Source organism: Siphateles boraxobius, unplaced genomic scaffold, assembly GCF_051911475.1.
Source record: "Siphateles boraxobius isolate OS27281-9 unplaced genomic scaffold, OSU_SipBor_1 19, whole genome shotgun sequence".
NCBI lineage: Eukaryota > Metazoa > Chordata > Actinopteri > Cypriniformes > Leuciscidae > Siphateles > Siphateles boraxobius.
Genome location: NW_027508799.1, coordinates 17,336,728 through 17,352,648, shown reverse-complemented (window position 1 = coordinate 17,352,648; position 15,921 = coordinate 17,336,728). Strand labels below are relative to the sequence as shown.

At 37.1% G+C, this 15,921-nt stretch overlaps 1 protein-coding gene across 1 annotated transcript in view; it reads right to left on the bottom strand.

Annotated features, from left to right (window-relative positions):
- The window catches only part of taf3 (TAF3 RNA polymerase II, TATA box binding protein (TBP)-associated facto), a 48,973-nt gene extending 34,315 nt beyond the window's left edge, over nt 1-14,658 (bottom strand). The window contains exons 1-2 of the mRNA XM_077233991.1: nt 14,368-14,658; nt 12,046-12,306 (exon numbers count right to left, since the gene is read on the bottom strand). Coding sequence (XP_077090106.1) covers nt 12,046-12,306; nt 14,368-14,533 — 427 coding nt within the window. The 5' untranslated portion in view covers nt 14,534-14,658. The remainder of the gene's footprint in view (nt 1-12,045; nt 12,307-14,367) is intronic.
- Nucleotides 14,659-15,921: the final 1,263 nt, after the last annotated feature.

Genomic DNA, 15,921 nt, shown 5'->3' with positions numbered 1-15,921 from the left:
TCAATTCAGTTTGATTTTGTTTCATGCAAACATGAAAATGTGATTACACAAATCAAATAAGCTATAACTGAACAAACAATTTACACCACACTGCAATAATGACCAAAAACAAATCAAATCCATGCAGGGGATAAATTAGAATTAAGATTTCTTAATTTCCGTTCGTTATTTCCGTTCCGGAAATAAGAATTTGGTGGATTTTTTCCCTGAAAATTGGTTAAGAACCGTTTTATTTTAGTTGAGAAATTAACAATTCTGTATGGTAAATAAAACTGATTGAAGAAATTCTGTAAACAATACATAAACTTTTAACTGTCAGATCAATCATTTTACACCCCTAAAATGTATTTAGTATTAGTCACAAAGGCTTATGGTGGAGAAGAAAGTAGTTGCCAGCCAAATAAAGGCATATTTGCTCTGTCTGCAAACACTCACACACACACACACACACACACACACACACACACACACACACACACACACACACACACACACACACACACAAGGAACTGGCTATTTCAGCCCGGGTTAACAGTGACCCACCCTGGCGTCCTGGGACCAGGGGCAGAGGTTCTGTTGAGCCCGTGAGCCTGTCACCCTCTCTGGGGACGGATTTACATTCCTACCCCTCCCATCCACCGGACGAACCAAGTCCAATACACACAGCATTAGTTAAAAGAATGTCAATACACAAACAAAACTACGTTGACCTAAACTCACCAAGTCCAACAGTAACAGAAGCTAATATATATGATCTTCTAAACAACTGTCAAAAAGTTCTCAGTTTCAGGAAACAAGTACATCACAGGAACCTTCGGCTGAAATCAAACCGGTACTAGGAATGCGTCAGGATGGTCCAACAGCCGACTAGTTCATTTAAGTGTTTAGTAATTTAGAGTGGATGAATGTAGATGCATAACTTAGACATACTGAACCCTCTCTGAGAAGTTCTGTCCCTACACTCTTTTTTTTTTTTTTTTTTTTTTTTTTACTCCTGCCGTTACAGCCATCAAATCACAAACAAATTCATCACCTGTGTTGGACTTCAAATGATCTAGTGTAGAGATGTGAAATAAAAGGTTATTTGGCTAATATGTCATATACATGTAATTTATATACATTTAATGCTTATCTTGCATCTGATCTGTGTCTACAGCTATCCAACGACAAACTAATTAAATCAAATTCAATACATTTAGAATAATTATTATGGTTGCACTTCAAATCATCTCTGTTTTTGTGAAGATTTACAAAATAAAAGGTAATTTGGCATATATATATATACATATGTAAATATATGCATACATTTTATTTTCAAAAATATGCAGTTTTGCATATCCCTCACAACTAGGTTATATTGCAGTTACAACGAGAATGTAACATTTACATTGAGAATGAGATTATATTTACAACGTGAACGTAAATGTATTTACAACAAGAATGTTACATCACAATTAATTCGCTTTTATCCTAAGCGACTTAAAAATGTGGACAGTAAAAGAAGCAAACAACAGGACTACAATATGCACGTGCTGTGACTAGTCCCAGTTAGACTAGCAATGTAACATTGTAGAATGTAACATTTACAACAACAATGTAACATGTACAACGATAATGTAACATTTTGCAACAAGAATGTGACATTTTCATTGAGAATGAGATTGGATATACAGTGTGAATGTAAACGTATTTATGAGAATGTAACATTTACGATAAGAATGTAACATTGACAATGAGAACGTAACATTCACATTGAGAATGTAACATATTTAAACTGATCATGTAACATTTACATTGAGAAATAGGAAAGTATTTACAACGTGAATGTAACGCATTCACAACGAGAATGTAACATTTACATTGCGAACAAAATTTTATTTATAACGTGAATGTAAACAGATTTACAACGAGAATGTAACATTTACATTCAAAATCTAGAAAAAGAAAAAAAATAACGCATTTACAAAGTACAATTTACAATGAGAATGTAACATATGAAAATGTAACATTTACACCATAATTACAACGAGAATGTAACATTTACATTGAGAATGTAGATTTACAATGCAAATGTAACCTTTAGAACGAGAATGTAACGCATTTACAACAAAGATTGTAATAAGAAGAGAAGGTAATTACGATGAGAATGTAGGCTCACATTTACATCGAGAAAGAAAGAGTATTTATTATGTTAATGTAACGTATTTACAACGTGAATGGCCATAATTTAAATGGTATGGAGAGCCAGCACGGCCACAGAAACGCTGTCTGTTAAAAGATAAAGAACGACAGGTTGAGAAAGACCCAAATAAGCGTAAATGCACTATAAAACGCAATAAGGCAGTTACTTTGAGGTATCACCCCACATAATTGGACGTGCATGTGGGTCAGAATTTTGAGTTGGCGATCAAGTGTACGAACAGCATTTTTCCTGCCAGTGTCATGGCTTGAAGAGCCTGTTTTTCATATCATAATGCCAGAAAGAGACATGGTGGCCCAAAGCTAATCATCACATGACACCTACGCTTACAGCCAGCACAACAGACCAGGTCAATACCCACTGCAGATACACATATTGTACAGTACGTTTCTATATAAACAAACACAGCAAAAAAAAAAAAAAAAAAAAAAGATTCCGGTGGAATATGTTTGTGCGCTAGAGACAGACGGACAGCAAAGGAGAGACAGACACAGAAAGACAGAAAGGAGGAAGTAGGTTGGCTGGTGCAAGAGTGCCATCTAAAGGAAGCAGAGGTACTGCAAGAGGTTTGATGGGGGAAGATGTTTAACTTTAAAGTCACAAATTTCATGACAAACTCCCTCTGAACAGAACCTACATCACATATACAGAATATTAACTGAGAAAAGACTACATTCATCTAAAGGTGACTCATTAATATTATTATTAAAACACGAAAATAAAACGTATTTGTACTTCAAACAAAATTAAGAAATTAATAATATATTCATCTTATAGTAATAGTTATTTATGCCGGAAAAATCAGCAATAAGCAAAAAAAAAGTATCTTCACTAGAGGTGTAAATATTTACTCTGTAAACACTCAATAATGAATATGTACTTAATAATGGATTTTTTTTATTTACTCTCATAAATACAACCCCAAACATTTCATTGCCTTCTCACAATGTACTTTATTCAAATTTCTGTTATAAGGCATAAAAATTCATGAAAGGCGGCAAGATTATATTATTACTATATATTTATTACTTCATTTAATTACATTTCTGAATTTAGCAGATGCTTTTATCGAAAGAGACAATATGTGCAATGCAATAATTAGCATGCACCTATTTATTTTTTAAATCTGCATAGGTTTATTAGGGCTTTTCCTAAACCTATATTACGTCAGGTTTCAAAACCTGGACCATTATTGCTACCACAGCAGGGTTCAACAAAAAGTTTAAAGTTTTTTTTTTTTCATTAAAAAAATCTATAATGCAACTCCATGGTAGTTATAAAAATAAAAAAGCTTTGTGCTGGAAAAACAAAACTACACGGCAACTACATAAGCAAGTAAGTAAATAAATAAATAGTGACTTAATTAGTGTCTTCATTTCCTCATTTATTTTTGTGGATGCTTTTAAGAGTCACAAGCCATTCTCACAATTTCAACAATTTCTTATCTGTTAATCAGCTAGATACATTTACCTTGGTGACGCATTTAACTTTAAATCTAATTACACCATTCAATATTTCACAGAAACTGAAGTTTTAAGTTTGGTTCATGGCTATTTGAATGTGAACATGGTAAACAAACACAAACACAGATCCAATAGGACCATCAACTAGCGTGAAACTCTCATTCTGACCCTTGGGAATCAGGACATTCGTATTGTTGAGACATAATCAGCTGCAAATTTATAATATTAGCCACCGTATCTTATGTCGACCATAATACAGAATAATTCGTAATTGCCGCAATTTCTCAATTGCCAATACTTTTGCATAAAACAGTCAACAAATATCTTGATCCACCTGTAAAGTTCTAACTTGATCACATCATGCCGTGACATGAAACTTCATGGAGATAAAATAAGCTTGACTTTGCTCATACCTGTATTTGAAGACTTTACACTTGCACACACGCTTCAGCTTCGAAGAGGATCAAGTTTAGTACGAAGGACACAAAACCGCCACAGAGAGAGAATGAAAAGAGAGCGACGGTAAGGACGAAAAGAATAGGACATGCTGGAAACCGGGAAGCGTGTGACAAAAGAATCAAACGATTCTTTGGGAGACATAAAAATGGAGTGGATTATGTGTTTTATGAAGATCTCACCGAGGCGGTCGCGAATGCGCTTTCAAGTCGCCTAATTATGAGAGAACCCGGAGAGAATGTGAGAGTTTGGACTGGGAATAAAAGATAGAAGTGGAAATCCATGGCACACACACACACACACACACACACGGTTTGTATTAGCACACCTGGGCAGAGGAGGGCAGCGCGCTCTCCAGGACTGATCCTGGGTCAGGTGACCTCTCCACCGAGCCCAATAGCCGGCTCCTGTCTGTCTACCGTTCACACACACTCTCGATGGGCTCGCGGTACCTGGCCCAGTGCAGCAGGGGGTCATCCCAGACCTGTCAGTCAGACAGTGGCAACGAGCACACACGGACCTCTCTGTCTCTCTCTCACACACACACACACTCTCATCCACGCAGTCGGCTGACGGGGGAGGTAAACGGTTGTGACAGGGGGCAGTAGGGTTGGGTTGAGCCATCTATCATAAAGCCACGACAGAGTAACATAAGACCAGAGGCTTCCCTCCACACACGCACAGAGCTCACTCGACAGCACCTAACAAACACATCTAAAGGGATAGTTCGCACAAAAAAAGAAAATTCTGCCATCTTTTGTTGATAAAACCCATATGAATTCCTTCTGTGAAGAATGAAAGGAGATATTTAGCAGAATGTCCCACTTGCTCTTTTCTATACAATGAAAGTGAATGGGGACTTTTGGGCTCCAAATATGACCTAAAGTAGGGCTGCACGATCTTCTGTATTTTCCCTTAATATAAGTTGTGTTTTTTGGTCATCTAAAACATGTTCCAAAGTGACTTGTATAATCCAAGCAAGCAAAACGTGGGCAAAGTGCACACATTTGGATTTGTGTTGAATGAAATGGTATGTGAGGCAAGTTTACGTAGATGGTGCATTTTCCAAATGTTTGAGTTCAATGGCGGATTAAAGGCGTTTAAGTTAATCAGAATCCACTCAGTTTTTGTCCCGTGCTGAGATCTGCACGCTCTGTGAATCCTCCCATTATAACAAAAGTGTAGACAACTTTATTGAGATTGCAATGCACTGAGATGAGCGACAGCTTTTTGATTATAAAGAGAAGCCAGGTTCTTTGCGCACTTACTAGGCGATATATAGATAAAAGGAATGACTTGCAAATCTTATAACATTGTAAATCTCATCATCAGATATCGGATTATCAGAAACAGGGTCCGAAATGAACGACTTGTGGCAAAAATAGCACCAAAATGCTACCATAATTTGAGATATGGGTGCAAAAAATGCCCCTGTTTAAGTTGTTTTCAATATTCATCATTTATCATGTAGCTAAGCAATATCACATGAGCAAGACTGCAGTTTTCGGCAAATATCAGCACGACTGCAAATGTGATGTTGATTTTATACAACAGTTTAATAAACAAGAAGTTATTATTAAATGACTTTTGTGATTTTAGGCACAATATTGTCTGATTTTGCTCTATTTTGTCAACGAGAATAGTCCAAACAAAGTCATAGCTGAACCACTGCGCATATCTGATGAATGAATTGGGTGAGTCATTCATTGATTCAATGACCCATTCATAAAGACAGTCACTTGCTTCATTCCTGAATGAATCAGCCGTTTTGAACGAATCGATTGAATGAATGATTCAGTTACGAAGACAGTGGCTTGCTTTTTTAGTTTTTGTTTCAATTTTAAAGTATCATTTCGTGTTTTTTTGATCACTTAATATTTCTATATTCAACATTAATCTCATAACATTATGTAATTGTGAATTTAAATGCATTCACACCACCTCCAAACCTCATTAAACAGTATGTAGCCTAAATAGGCCTATATCTAAATATCACTTTTGAGTTCTTCTAGTGTTCCATAAAAAAAAAGAAAGTTTAGAACAACATGAGAGTGATTAAATAACGACAGAATATTCATTTTTGGGTGAGCTATTCAATTAAGGGATACGGCATATATAACTGTTTTCAAAACAGACATTTCTCCTCTGGTCCCGCAAGAACGAGCTGTCCGTCAGATTTATTTGATAGCGTTTTAATTCGCCCTTTGATTTGATCTGGATGAGCAAAGTGGCCCGTTTAGGTACAGTATTTTAAAGGGCCCGACGAACGGAAACTAAAAAAGACAAATGGATCCAAAGGCGCCAAACCTCTGTAAAAAGAGCAAGAGGGATGGACGAGAGACAGAGAGAGAGGAGGAGAGAGAGAGAGGAGAATAAATCTGCACTCCTCCATCGATCCCAATCCTTTCTGCTCTCGTCTTATCTTCGGGTCTGAGGGAGCCAGGCAATTTTAAACGATTCTGACCTTGTCCGACATAAATAGTCAGAAAACTACAAAGAGCAGATAGCCCTCTCTCTCCATGAGCAAAAGGGGACGAGGAAGGGAAATACATTGAGATAAGAGGAGGGGAGAGAGATAATACAGGAGTTACTACATCAGCGAGAGTGTCACAGACAGACATAAACAGCACACCGAAGCCCTTTTTCTACCGATAGGGTATACCGGTGCCCAATCTGGAAACGTTCCACATGTTTCAACCACAGAAAGGCCGCACTGGCCCCTTAAACCAGGAACCGCTAACATCAGGGCCAAAGGGCGAGATTTCCCAGTCCATTGATTTATATTCATTCAAAAATGATGGCAAGATGCTAAATCAAAATTCTTTGCTAAAATATGTTCCTGAAAAGACGTTAAGGATTGTCGGAGGATTCGCGGACCAGACATCGGCTCTGGTACATGAACCATCACCGTATCGGTAGAAACTGACCTGGGAGAGACAGAAAGTGAGACAGTAAGGACTATTATACTTAAAAGACAAAATTCTTTTCATCAGGTCGGATTCTCCTGTCTACGGGAGCGTAACCTCACCAATCAGAGCGGGCCCTGGGCCCTATTCTCTCTAAAGAAGATGTGAATGTCGCGGCGGAAGAAAAGGAGAAAAGACGGAGGCCTTTAATATTCATCCTTTTCTCTTTTTAGAGTGTAACGGCTGCACCTGACATCTACGGAAACTGTGCAAATCTCTTCATGCATTGTCAGGCTCTCCTCTAATCATTTTACGCCCTTGTGAAGCTTTGAAAAGAGCCGATAACGAAGCGAGTCAAATACAGAGCTCGCTCAATTCACGAGTTAACAGAAGCGCGGCGCGAACGCCGGCAGAGACTGAGGTAATAATCAGCACCTCTGGACAAGGAGATTCGCAGCGTCTACACTCCGAGAGAGAGCGACGAGATGAGATGCAACAAAACCAGCTCTGTCGACGGGATGATTGTGTTAATGACAGAGAGGGACTGAATACGAGGCGTGCAAAATTACAAAGCTCGAGTTCGAATCGGCAAAGTTTTCTGTACTGCGCATTTTCTATGAGCAGCTCCCAGAATAACCGATTAAAAACGTCAATGATGCATCATGCATGCAATGCGGAAAACCAGCAGAGCCCGATAGAATATTGCATGCATGCAATACAACAAAAACTAGCAATATCCACTGAAAATCAATAAAACTGTTTGGTGTGCGCATGCAAACCTAGCAGCACCATTAGAATCAACTAAGCTAACTAACACAAATGCAGTGTGACTAAAACAAGCGTGTCAAGCAATAAAAATAAAGAGAAACTGTCTGTTCTCCAAGTGGCGTATATGCGACACGCTTAAACTGGAAGCTGTCTACAAAGCAAGCATGCAAAGTGATGTGATAACTATGCATGAGAATCTGAAAAGTTGTCTGTTTTTAGTAAATCTCAGATTCTATCTTAAAGAGTGAAGGCGGTGATAAGAAATAAGCAATAGGACATCCTGTTGCTTGGTTCCTCATTTTGTGGGGTTATGCTGGGTATAGGCCCACCCATCCAAATCTCACAGGTCCAAATTTACATTCCACACAGGTTTCTAATAAAGTCAGATCGTGATTATGTCGCACGGCACAGCATGTACTCCGTCAGAATAGAGGGACAAATTACGGTACTTAATGGAGGAAAATTGTCAAATTGCGCCTGGTAAGGATACTATGTTAGAGCCGTCTTAACTCAACGGCATAAAGTCAAACAGAACCATGTTCTTTACACATTGGGATCAACGGCAAACTGAAATCCGTTCGTGTGTAGCTTGATTTCTGCAGCTGTAAATTTCCAGAGGAGTCATCTTAATCTTGTTCTCTCTCTGCATAGACGGAGAGACTTTATCGGCCTGTGTGATCACTGGTAATTTCAGTGTACAGATGCAATCGCTCTCTCTCTACCTCCCATTACCTTCTTCCCTCAGGACTGAACAACAATACGCTCCCACACAATAGACAAACAAGAGCCTGTTGACTGGGAGAAAACCCACCACTGAACCAATGACAACGACTCTGTTAATGTAATTGCAATAAAATCAGTATTCCAAAACTGGAATGTTCTGTGTTGTGTGAACCTGTTTAATCTCAGGGTCATTTTAATTGTTTGTAATACAGGCGTAAATGGTACCTCACATTTTGTGGCTTGTGAAGGAGAAATGTGCTATTATGTTCTCTAAGATATTTATTTTGGCGGATGATAAAACACACACACACACACACACACGCGCGCACACACACACACTATAAAATAAATCCTTACCCAAGCCATCTAGGGATAGCAAAAATAGTTTTTTAACATTTATATCAAATTAAAATCTTGATTCACAGAGTATCACACAGTATAAGAGAAAGGAAGAAGATCAGAAACAGACATTCAGACCCCAAACGTGGTCAGATAGCGCCAACCTGTGGCTAAATATGCTACTGCAGAAGAGAATCTAACTAACAGACTAGAATATTACATACAAATAAACTATTACAATGAGGTTGCAATGCATAAGGTGCTTGTTTTTACTATTAAAAAATGTTTTTGTGAAATGGTAAAAAGCTGAAATAAAATATAAATATTAGATGAAAATTATAAATGACAACTGACTAAAAATAAGTTTCAGTACTAAAACACACACAAAAAAATAATGGTAAATAGAAAATAAATATAAAAAAACTAATGGCAGAAGCACATAAAATTACTAAAACTTCAAATGAAAAATTAAAATATAAAAATACACTAATTATATATATATATATTATTTATTTTTTTTCAATATAAATCTATGGAATTTTTATTTTGTTGGCTCATTTTGCAAAAATAATGCAGGATAAGTTACATAAACATTTAATACTTTGTTCAAATCAATGTAAAAATAGAAGTTTGCTTAAGCAAGTAGCCCTTAAAATACAAACCACACAAAAACCCATTTGTGTTCGTAACACTCAAACACACAGCGGGGCTCCCAAACCTTTGTGGTCTGGAGAGAAATACATATAATATATATTCTATATTATAGAAGAATGCACTGTATGTTTAAACTTTTGTCTGTTTTGCCTATAAATGCTCATGTAGATTTGTGGCATGAGTGTGTTGTGGTGTAATATGGCCTCCGACTGATCTATGAGGAAGAAACGGGAGACAGGAAAAAAAAATAAAAAATGGAAATGGAGGAGAAAGACCCTGAGTCTTTCTTCTGGCAGAGGGGCATCCAGCTGAGCGCTGGCTCCAAGCCCAGTTAGACCCCCTACCCTGGCTGGTCACACACACACACACTCACACTCACCTGGGATGTCTGCCATCCGGGCCGGACCTCCGCCAGCTTCTCACACACACATGGCTGAAAGCCTACAGCCCGCCGACTTCCTGCTTCACACACACACACACACACCGACACCCGCAAACACACCTCACAGCCAGAGAGCTTCCTGTCCGACCCGAAACAACCCTGATCATGTCCGCCCCTCCACCACCCACTGGCACTGTCTTCGCTGTGTGTGATGAGAAGGCGAGTGTGTGAGCCGGATGGAGTGAGAGCGAAAGACTGCAGCGCTGGGGGATCATGGGATACGTAGGTCCCAGTGTGCGCGACTGTATAGGGCGGAACTCAGCCAATATGGCCACATGTCAATGCATTTTGGCAAGATGGGACGAGTACGGCACGATATTGCGTGACAGTAGAAATGGGTCAACTGGTACAGATTTTGTTATATTGTTTATAATACGGTAGATATATTCTTGTGAATATTATGTTAGTCATCCTCACAACAAGTTATGTTAAAGTGCCCCATTGTGCTTTCTCAATATTACATTTCACGCAGTGTGGACTATTATAGCTGTTTGTGAATGTAAAAGGTCTGAATGAGCCTGTTACATACCTATGTAACAACGTAACACATTTGCATTATGCCAGATGTCTCCATTAAGTTCCAAATAAAATAAAAAAATAAATAAGCAAATAAAGAGTCAAAAACAGACATTAACACATGGCTACATACATTGCCGTTCGGGAAGGTTTTCAAATGTTCATGAAAGTCTCTTATGCTCACCAAGGCTGCATTTATTTGATCAAAAATAGAATAAAAACAGTAATATTGTGAAATATTATTACAATTTATAAGAACTGTTTTAAGATTTTGAAATATATCATTTATTCCCGTGATGCAAAGCTGAATTTTTCCGCATCGTTATTTCAGTCTTCTGTGTCACATGATCCAACATAAATCATTCTAAAATGCTGATTTGAAATATTTCCTATCATAGTAATGTTAAAAAACAGTTTTGTTTGTTGAAACTGTGATCTAATTTTTCAGGAATCTATGATGAATAGAGTGTTCAAAGGAACAGTATTTATTTGAAATAGTATTTTTTTGTAACATTCTAAATGCCTACTGTCATTTTTTATCAATTTAATGCATCCTTGCCAAATAAAAGTAAAAGAAAAAAACATTTGATCAATAGTGCATAATCCACTTTTTGAATTTTGAGAAGAAATAACTATATACAGTATGTTTATTAGAAACCTTTGCCGTGATGAGTCAAGTCAATGTGTGGTTTTAATGTCTACAAAAAACAATTAGTCAAAGTAATATCTTTTTTTGCTCAATCTGCTCATATGACCCTTGCAGTTTACCAGGTGACTTTCAGTGGGCGATCGAACAGAATGCAAGAATTAAAAAAATAGCACGGTTGATTTACAGAATCTGTGTGTGTGCTGTGACCAAAGGGAAACATTTGGAACAAATGTCAAGTAATTAATCGTTGTTGTTTTTTTTGTTGTTTTTTTTCACCATTTCTCTACTGGAACGTTTCAATCATCACATGAAAATATGATGCATCTTTTTGAAGATTATTTTCTTTCGGTGCTTACAGAAACACACACCGCAGTTTGTGTAAATGAAACAACTAAATAACACAAAATATCTAATGTATAATTAATAAGTGACTGTTCTCTTAATTTCAGCATTGTTGTGTATGTATTTATTGTGTCCTGTCATTAAATTGTATTTTTTTAAGATACCAAGAAATTAAAACACAAATTGAATACCACTTTTGTTCAGCCAATCAAATATAGTTGGCAAAAAAAGGGTACGCTATGTAACTTTTTTTTAGTTTACAACATAAAAATAATGAGTCAATACATCATCAATCCTTCTTCCAAAACATGTTTTTGCCTTACCCTGATTCACTATAGTAAGATTATTATAAGTGTTACATAATGTAACTTTAATCAGCAAACTGTCTCTGGAAAAATCGTGTGTGAATCGTCGATGCTCGTACGGTTGTGTCTCACATCATGTGAGAGGAATCACCAACTGAGCCGTCACGTGTGCAAAGGGCCGCCGAGTGTCTAAACTCCCGGCGCAACTCCATTGATTTATCTTATTTTGACTTGTTGCATGAATGCATTCATTTTGGCATCTATAGTGATGTCGGTACGTACCTTCCTGCAGTGAGACGAGCGGAGGGAAGTACTCTGGGATATAGTCTCTCCTTTCTCCCCTCAGGGCTTCACGGGCGTCCGTTTCAAAGCCAGCAGCAGGAAACTGCAGGACGCTGCTCTTGCTGATGGGAAACTGAGGGATAGTTTGTGGGTAGCCAACAGGCTCCAAGTTATTCACATAGTCCTCAAGTTCAGCTATACTGACTCCTAAAAATCCAAAAGCCTGGTCCACATCACTCAGTCCAGGGTCTGTACGTCCATCTGAAAGAAAAGAGGGAGATTATGCTATGCAATATCTGAAAAAAAATGAAGAATAAAGAAAAAGCATATTTGTTTGCGGAATGCAACGATTAACCAATCACAATCAAGAATTCAAGTAGTATGAAAGCCACATCAAAATATTAGTTATAGTGCGCATCAATCGGGCTCTGGAAGTAAAAGCTCCATTCATTTTCTCCATAGGGAAATTGATTTTGAATGATAGCTTATAAACCTTTAAAGACGTAGACCTACTGTGAGCTATGAGGTTGTCAGCCCGTGATATTTGAAATATCAAATTGATGTTTGATAAGCGAAAAACTACATTACCCTGATGCTGAATAGAAAATTACACCAATCAGAGCAAAAATAGCTATTTAGCTCCGCCCACTCCCATGAAAAACAGCAAATTATGTAATCGAGTTCATCATTTTATCTACTCAAAATACTTCAATATTTGTAGATTTATATGCATAATTTGCAATAAACTTAAAAAAAAATTGTAATATATAATAAAAACTTGTGCATTAGAAATGTAATATTTCTCCAACTTTTTTTTGTTTCAAATCAAAGTTTGTAATGTTGTGATTCACCTCGTAGCTGATTGGCTTGGTTCATTCCTGGCTTAAAACTCTTTAACAAAAGTCTCTTTTTTTCAAATCCCTATTGGAAAAATGAATGGAAAAAATACTTCCGCTGAATGAACCGAGCCAATCAGCTACGAGGGGAATCACAACATGACAAACATTGATTTGAAACAAAAATGTATTTGAAAACCGGACAAAACAAAGGTACAAGAGTGACGGAAAGAACTACAATCCCATGAAGCATTGCGAACAGCATAATCGAATTAAAAACTATTTTAAGTTTATTGCAAAATATGCATAGATAATAAAATATAAGTATTTTGAGAGCAGACAAAGATAGAGAGACTATTACATCATTTGCACTGCTTCGTGGGAGTGGGCGGAGCTAAAGAGATATTTTGCCATGTTTTATTTGTTTCGACTCTCTGGTGGAATTTTCTTTGCAGCATCATGGGAAATGCAGTTTTTCACCACGAATGCCACTGTTAAACACGGCTAACGGCTTCAAACAGAAGCAAATACCATCAGTTAACAGCCTCGAGCTCTCAGCAAGGCCGTCTTTAAAGGTTTGTAAGTTATCGTTAAAAATCGGTTTCTCTTTGAAGAAAATGAAAGGAGTTTTTACAACCTGAACCCAAAATCAAATGCCTTAATGTGTCAACAAAGTTTTCAAAACATTCCTACTATAGCATGCAAACAAACCAACTTTCTAAACAAATATTGTCAAAAACTTTCCAAACATGGCCATTTAAATGCACAAAAACAACACGTGGACCCCAGTGAGCAATGTTTTAGCAGACTCTAACTTTGACAACTAGCAGGTTCAGGTGAAGACATATTAAAAATGACATAAACAACAAAATTACTAAAACTTTAAAAACGGATAATATTAAAACTACTTAAAGATATCGATAGAAAACAATAACAGTATCTCAATGATACTAAAGCAACACTGTTTTGGCACATGAACTGCACATCCGCACAGATGATGCTGCAGCTTACATCATCACTATGGCAACAAGTGGGAATCCATACACTGCGTTTGCAAACTATTCCACATGATCTGGTTTAAACATTTCAGGCTCCAAGAGGGATACTATCCCACATTTCACTTTATTTCAAGCAGCATATCGCCTTTTAAAGCAAAAAATGATATCTGTTAGCCTAAATAACAGCTAACTAGCCTCTAGTCAGATGTCAAAACATACAAACTAAGACATTTGATGCCTAGCTTCAGAACTACCGTCTTGCAATAACACAATATGTGTTACGTATCCAAAGAAACTGACTTAACAGCAGTTGTATCGCCACAACAGCAAAAAAAACATTTGTGTGGCTAGTTAGCTTAGCACGCTAACAACATTAGTAGTGGGCGGGGCTTCACAACAAACCAACTATATAGTGCACACTACTCCAACACAGACGGTTAAAAACACAGGCTGTTGTACGGGCCAGAAAGGAGGGTTAAAGGACTCACAGAGCTCGGAGTATCGGTGGCAGCTCCGGGCCAGCTGCTGCACGTATCTCTCCAGCACGTCGGACAGCAGATCACAGGCGCTCAGCTGCACCGCGTCCCAGCCCACCGCCTGACACATCTGCGCCACGGACACCCGCAGCAGCGAGCGCGCGTAACTCTCACACATCTCTCCGCTCCCGAAAGCCCGCTCTCACAGCGCCTGTGAAGGCTTTGTTTTGATCATTCACATGAATAGGGGCATTGGCGCTTCCATAGGAGTCGCCATCTTTTACTTCCCAAGCGAAACATCGTGGAGCAATCGATCGCGCATGCGCAGAAGAGCCGAGAGTCTGATCGATTATGACTTGCTCGATTAGACCACCTATTGTTAGTGCAGAGGGGGAAAGCGTTAGTAAGGCTCTGGACCTCTGGTAAAATAAAAGTATTATTTTTTTTCCTTCTTTGTCCTCGACTAGACTTTATAATGTAATATAATATATTTTTTTTTATTAAATGCTTGTAGAAGAAAACAAAAACAACAACAAAACAATAACAACAATTATTATCAACTCATAACAAAATACAACAATACTCCAGAGTCCTTCAATCCTTATTAAGTTCCTTCAGTTCAGTCTTTCAATCCAGATTAAATGCCAAGTCCTTAAACACAGCCACTGTTCTTGTAGCTTTGAAGTTTTTAGAGAACTAAATTTATTCAAAATCAAAATACATTTTAATTTCAAGTTTAAATCTTAAAAAAAGGATTGCATTTAGAAATTTTACATTTGTGAATGTGAAATTTAGCTAACAGAATAATAAGGTTTATAAAATGAATATCACTTTTCTTTTCACACACATGAAAACCAAAAATTACATTTCTATATGTAAATCCAAAGTTAGGATTCACATAATATTTGATAAAGTCACAAATGTCACACCGATATGTCACTGTGAGAGAGCAGTTCCAAAATAAATGTAAGGTAGTTTCAAGTTTCTCTAAACAGAAAGAACAGAGGGTATTTCTATCATTCTTACATCTTTTGAGAGAGCATTATCTAGGTTAATATATAATAATAATACAATAAGTAGTGAAACATCTTTTACGTCATCACACCATAACTGACATTGTCAGTAGGCCTATACATGGGGAGCAAGAATGATATTGTTGCATAGATTTTTTTTTTTTTGGTAATACTTTATTTTACAGTGTCCTTATTACACATTTCATGTAGTTACTGTAGTAATAATTTTAAATTATGCATAATTACATGCATGCAACTAACCCTAAATCATGCAAACCCTATAGTAAGCACATAGTAGTAAGTACTTAGTTCTTAAATCAATAATTACACTGTAACAAGTGTATTTTTTTATTTTATATATTACATTTCTATTATTGTATTGTACTTTGGCACTGGTTTATTGTTTCTTTGATTTGTTTTTCTTACCTTTGAATGCATATTTATTATCTTAGTGTATTTTTGTTTGTAGGATTTACCCAAAAAATAATTGTGAATGATCTTGTATTACATTTTGTTGTTGTTGAATATTGTGGTTTAGTATATATCATCCTTA